The sequence below is a fragment of the Myotis davidii genome, unplaced genomic scaffold (assembly GCF_000327345.1).
Source record: "Myotis davidii unplaced genomic scaffold, ASM32734v1 scaffold1910, whole genome shotgun sequence".
Classification (NCBI taxonomy): Eukaryota; Metazoa; Chordata; class Mammalia; order Chiroptera; family Vespertilionidae; genus Myotis; species Myotis davidii.
In genome coordinates, this window is record NW_006283016.1 from 208,345 (window position 1) to 214,006 (window position 5,662).

Genomic DNA, 5,662 nt, shown 5'->3' on the forward strand with positions numbered 1-5,662 from the left:
TTTTAATGTTATCATTTCTTGAGTTCTAATTTCTAAACTGGTGATTTTCTTTATTCATTTCTATGTTTTACCTTAAAAGTTTTTAAGTTGAACTCTGTCATTTTGGGTTATTTCATGTAGCCAGAATTTCACTGAATACTCTTACTCTTAATTTTTCACCCCTCGTCAGCACTCCTGCCCCAGATTTTTAATATAGTTATATGTGTGTGTGTGTATATATATAAATGTCTACCTTACAGTAATATTATAGTATTTTTATATTTCTGCCTTTCATTTACATTATCCCTCAATTCAAAATCAAAAAGGAAAAAAGAGAATGTTTGGGTTATATTGTTTTAACAGAAAAATATTTTTTTTTTGGGGGGGGTACCTTGCTTCAGTTTTGTCTGGAGAAGGCAGCAAAACATAAGTATGTTTTTATACTTTTGAACGTAATTCAGATCCCAGATGTATTCCTGTAGTACAATTAAATCACTTACTTACATCCATATACATGGAATTATTGTATTTTATATTAACTTTTAAAAATAAGAATATGTGTTTTGATCTTATATTTGTGAACCAAATTTGGAATAGAAGATTTATAAATTTGTTACCTTTTTTTTTTTTTTAGGAAATCTATTTGATGCTTACAAATGTTAATAAAGATTAATTTTTAATGGATTTGTCAGTGCAATAAAAGTCCAGTGCTATCACTGTTCATATATAAAGTAAAAGTAATAAACCGAACATAGTCATATACTGAGCAATTTAAAGAGCTCCTCTGTAAGAAAAACATGAATCTCAGTGGGAAATTATCTATTAAAAGAACTAAGAATTTTAATATTTGTCTTTCCAATTAAGTTTACAGATAGGAAAAGAAAGCAGTAAAATAATAATAGCAAGACATTTATATTACTAATAGCCATCTGAAAGGCTTATTATGAATGCTTATTGTCGGCCATATTTAGAATGTAATATCTATTTATTTAAAAATCACTTATTCTCTTCTTTGTTTTAAATAGCCCTGAAAAACCTGTGAGTGTGAAAATAAATATTGAAGATGAACCAACAAAGAAATACATGGATGCTGAAACTTCGTTATAGAATTGAACCAAGAGGAATTATATATATATATATAGATATACAGATACATATATATATATAATGTGTGTATTTCATGTCACTATAACAATATTGTATGTCATGCTATTTATGCGTGACCACTTGGTTTTTAAAAGTGGTGTCTGAAGTTTGTTAGGGGTGCCATGGAGACTGTGTATATAAAGAAATAGTCTTTTAGAAGTGAGGTATATGGTTCTTACAATTCAAATATTTATTGTGATGAAAAAAATCGTTCTGTTCAATAGAAAGATGTGGGGAAATGCATTCAATGTACATTTATTTAAATTTGTTTATCAGTGACAATTCATACCAATCTTAAGTGATGTGTACTTTGTCCATATATTTCTAATTTTAACTTGAGTTACACACATTATTTCACTTGTGTTAGTGCTTTATGGGAAGAACAGGGGATTATATGCCAGTGCTGTGGGGCAGAATATGAACATGTCATGGCTTCTCTTTGTGTGTTTCATTTATGTAGATGCCCATCATGTTTCACAAGCGATGGAATTTTTTTGCTATAGAGGTAGAACAATGGAAACTTTCTAGATAAGAACTATAGTTTTGACCCTTTTTTAAAAATTTTATTTTAAATCTTTAAGACCTCCACAGCTAGGTTTCATTCAGATAAGTAAAATTGCAGATGATTTATAATTTAACTCCCACATTTATGAATTTTAGAAACTATGAAATGCTAGTTACAATAGTTAAATTTTGTTACCTTTGTAGAAATTTTTTTCTGATTTCTAACACTTTATTAGGGCCCAGAATGCTCACTCTATTCTCTGCCTTTGCTGTCTTTTACTTAAGTGGCGTTTAGTTTGCATCAGGTTCAAGGTTTTGATTATTTTTCTATTATAAGTAGTACGATGAAATAATCAGGAGTCAGAATTCTCTTAAATGGGTTTATGATCAGTATTACTTTATTCTAGTAGGATATACCTTTCATTTTCTGTTTACATTGTTCTTTCTATTGTATAGATAATATTTAATAGATTGTTATGATTTCATTTTTAAATATTTTATTTATTTTAATTGATATGATGCTTATGTATTATATACAAACATTTGAAAAGGTAACAAATATAGAGTAAATTGTTAATGTAAATAGTTGGTGCTCATTGCATTTACAGTTTATTATCTGAAAGCAGTTGACAGATTTTACATCTTTATATAAAGCACTGCCATATTTGTATTTTAAAAGGAATTTGGAAATTTTATGTATAGCTCAGATTGATGGCATTCTTTCTGTTTTGTGTTAGTATCTGTTACTTAATTTTTGATCTTCTGAGCTGTCTTTTAACTTCTAGCAAATCTTTTTAGCCACCTTTTTTCTACTCTTAGCTCCACATGAAATAAATAAATGTTCTTGTTAAGCCTGTAGGACTGGATGAATGAGGTTGTGAAACTAATTTGACAAGAGGATAGTTTAATGACAGCTAAATGAATATTGAGAAGCCCCAGAAATATTTAAAATAGTGACATGAATAGTAGGATGAAAATATTAATGAAATTACAATGCTCCCTTTAATCATTTGTAATTAAAGTACAAAAGCATGAAGAATGATCTTATCTAGAGGATCATGAGAAATGCCCAAAACTGATTTTAGCAATTCGGAATGCTTTTAAAATTTATTCTAAAATACTTAATAACTAATGTAATTTACCCGTCTGAGACTGTATTATCAGATTCTAGTTAAAATAACAGATTTAACTTATGCCTCAGATGGGAGGTTACAAATGTAGCCACCTTTACGTAGAAAATATAGCTGGCATCATTTGGTACTGCCTAAAAAAGAGTTCTACTCTATTGACAGTTGGTAATAGAGTATTTATTACCCACGGTGCTTGTTATTGTTCTTGCGCTTCCATTGAAGTGGTTCCTTTTTGTTCATAGCAGCAGCATCATTTCCAAAGACCCCCAGTATTTGCTGCTGTATTTTGTAAACTCACCTGATGTACATGAATAGGAGGATTTCCTCACATAATTTTCTTATGTCTGGACATCATAGGGTTAACAAATGTGCGTTATTTTATAGGTTGTAATTTTAAAATTTAAACTGAAAACTACCTGCGATCATAGTGTTTCTGTGATTTTATTTAATTATGTATAGTGATTGTCCAGTGCCAGAAAAACCATGACTTGCAAAATACTTTGCACTCAAAATATTTTTAGTATGTTTCAACTTTGATAATGGTCTCTGCTTTCTTTTGACTACTTGATTATGATTTGATATGACTACTCCATTGAAGAGCAAAGGTAACTCAAGTTTAAGTAATTACCTGCTTGTTTTATATGGTTATATTATTCCACTATTTTTGAAAAATAACAATCATGGATAGCATTCATTGCCAGAGAGTGAAAAATATAACTTACTACATATATTGATTCTTAAATGTTGCCTTAAATAGGTGGAAATGAGCAGTAGTAATTGCTATGTACTGATTTACCTCAAGGTGCAAAATAATTCAACCTGTACATATTCCATTTATGAAATAAGTTCACAGACACAGCTCTGCACTTTCTTAGATGCCTTGGTTTCCAGGATGGAGCTTAGTGCTACTGAATACCCTGGCCCCAGAGCCACCTCAGGATATTCTTCTCTCCACCCTATTTTATTTATTTATAGACACCGCTTACAAAGACTATATGAATCCTGATGCTGACCATCTGAAATTCCCTTTTTTTGAATGCTACTTCATTCTAAAATAGCAGCTTTTGAGAAAACAGTGAACTAATTTCATTATGATAAAAGGATGATTCTGTATATTCTCTAATAATATTAGGTATGCTGAGTGAAGCACACAATCTTTCTAATGGTGTTCGTGTGCGTGCGTGCGTGTGTGTGTGTGTGTGTGTGTGTGTATAAGTGATTTATCAAACCTTAAATCTCTCAAGTTGTTTAACGAAGCTGTGGCGTATCAACGTTCACATTTGCCAAGTCTTCTGTAAAACATGTAGGACAAATTTTTTTAATGTCCTAATGTGTGTATTTATAAAGCAGATTTCTTAACCACTCAAGATTAATTTTTTTTCATCCAAAAACATTTCTTCTTTTTTCTTCACATACTTAAAATTTATTGTATGTATATAATAGCTTTCTTTTTCCTTTTACAAAGACAGGTTCAAAATTCTGTACAAAGAGAAAATGGTTTCTGAAACTGAGGTATGACTTCAGAGCTTGCTGTCTTGTCAGGATTATATCATGTACATCAGTTCTGTGAATGTGCTCAAGAATTTTACATGTGAATCCTGTTTTAAAGTGCTCAGATTTCAGATACGTCAGCCATTGATACAACATTTTAATTAAAAAATGTTTAATTTAATGTTTTAAATTTATTTATGTAGATCACATTGTTGTTATATGCAGTACAAATATGTGAAATGTCTTTTGGTTTAGTCCGACAATTATTTATTTTTTAGAAAGTAAACTTAAAGACTTTGAAGGACATTCAAAATTTAAAATAGTGTTCAGAATTAAAAATTTGGCAATTTAATGTAAAGTTGATTCTTTTTTAACTTTTCAAAAAATGATATAAGTATCAATAGGAAAGCATATTTGGAAATGGAATCCTCTAAAGATCATTTTAAAAATTTAATTTATCAGCACATATTGACTTCTATAGTTGACTTAGAATAATTGTTAAACCCCAGTTGTTTTTTAAATCAGATTTTTGTGCATTGGTTGGTTTTTGTGTTTTGGCTTTTCTTTTGTTGCTTTAATATTGAAAGTTTTTGTTTTGTTTTGATTTTTTCTGTAGAGGGGGTTATCTTCCAGTGTTTACTATGTTTAAATAAGTAGAAATTGAATTTTATTGTTCATTTATGTAATATTTGATAGCTTGGTATAATTTCACAGTACAATTCTAATTTTTATGACTTTTATAATTACAATGATATTTTCTTTTGTAATAAAATCCAAAGTAAATTAAACATTTAAAACGTAGAACTGATATTTTTCATTTATATGAAGTACAAGTCTCTACCAAGTCTAATGTGAATGACCCTGCCCTTTAAATTTGTTTTATAATTGTTAGAAGAAAACTATTTTTTGGAGATGTTATTGAAGTTGAAAGAGCAATAAAAGTCTACTGAATTAGTTGTTGGATAGTCTTTATTTTGTACTTTGATTTTTAGAAGAGCTGCATATCATGCTCATGTGGAGGGAGAGAGGATAAAGAAATGGAAGTGATTCCTGTTTCTTATCTCCTGATACTCACATGCTTTAGTAAGAGAGAGAAAAAGAGAAAACTGTGATAAAAGAAGATGAAAAAAAGTGTGTATTCATAATTACTTTTTTGATAGTTGAGGAATTAAAGCCCTGTAAGGTAGGCTGATCTATTATTTTTCCTATTTTAAGACATCTATTTAGGGTAGAATTTGCAATGCGATGTGTAATGAGCACACATCACATTACATATGTAATGACTATGTTAATATTGGGGGCTCATTGTGTGCCAGGCAATGCGCACCCAATTCTCAAAACTCTCACTTTGTTTACACTTCACGTCATCAGCTGGTAGTCATTATTTTTCATGCCAGTTGAGTTGTAAAATG

The 5,662-nt window shown here is 29.8% G+C and overlaps 1 protein-coding gene across 4 annotated transcripts in view; it reads left to right on the top strand.

The window, feature by feature from the left end:
* Window positions 1–5,206, top strand: part of SLC4A7 (solute carrier family 4, sodium bicarbonate cotransporter, member 7) — a 75,372-nt gene extending 70,166 nt beyond the window's left edge. For 3 of the 4 annotated variants that reach the window (XM_015562088.1, XM_015562092.1, XM_006753354.2), the window contains one exon: window positions 1,005–5,206. In XM_015562088.1, the coding sequence (XP_015417574.1) occupies window positions 1,005–1,086 (82 nt within the window). In that variant the 3' untranslated portion in view covers window positions 1,087–5,206. The remainder of the gene's footprint in view (window positions 1–1,004) is intronic. The other variant, XM_015562094.1, reaches the window with a different exon arrangement.
* The last annotated feature ends 456 nt before the right edge of the window (window positions 5,207–5,662 follow it).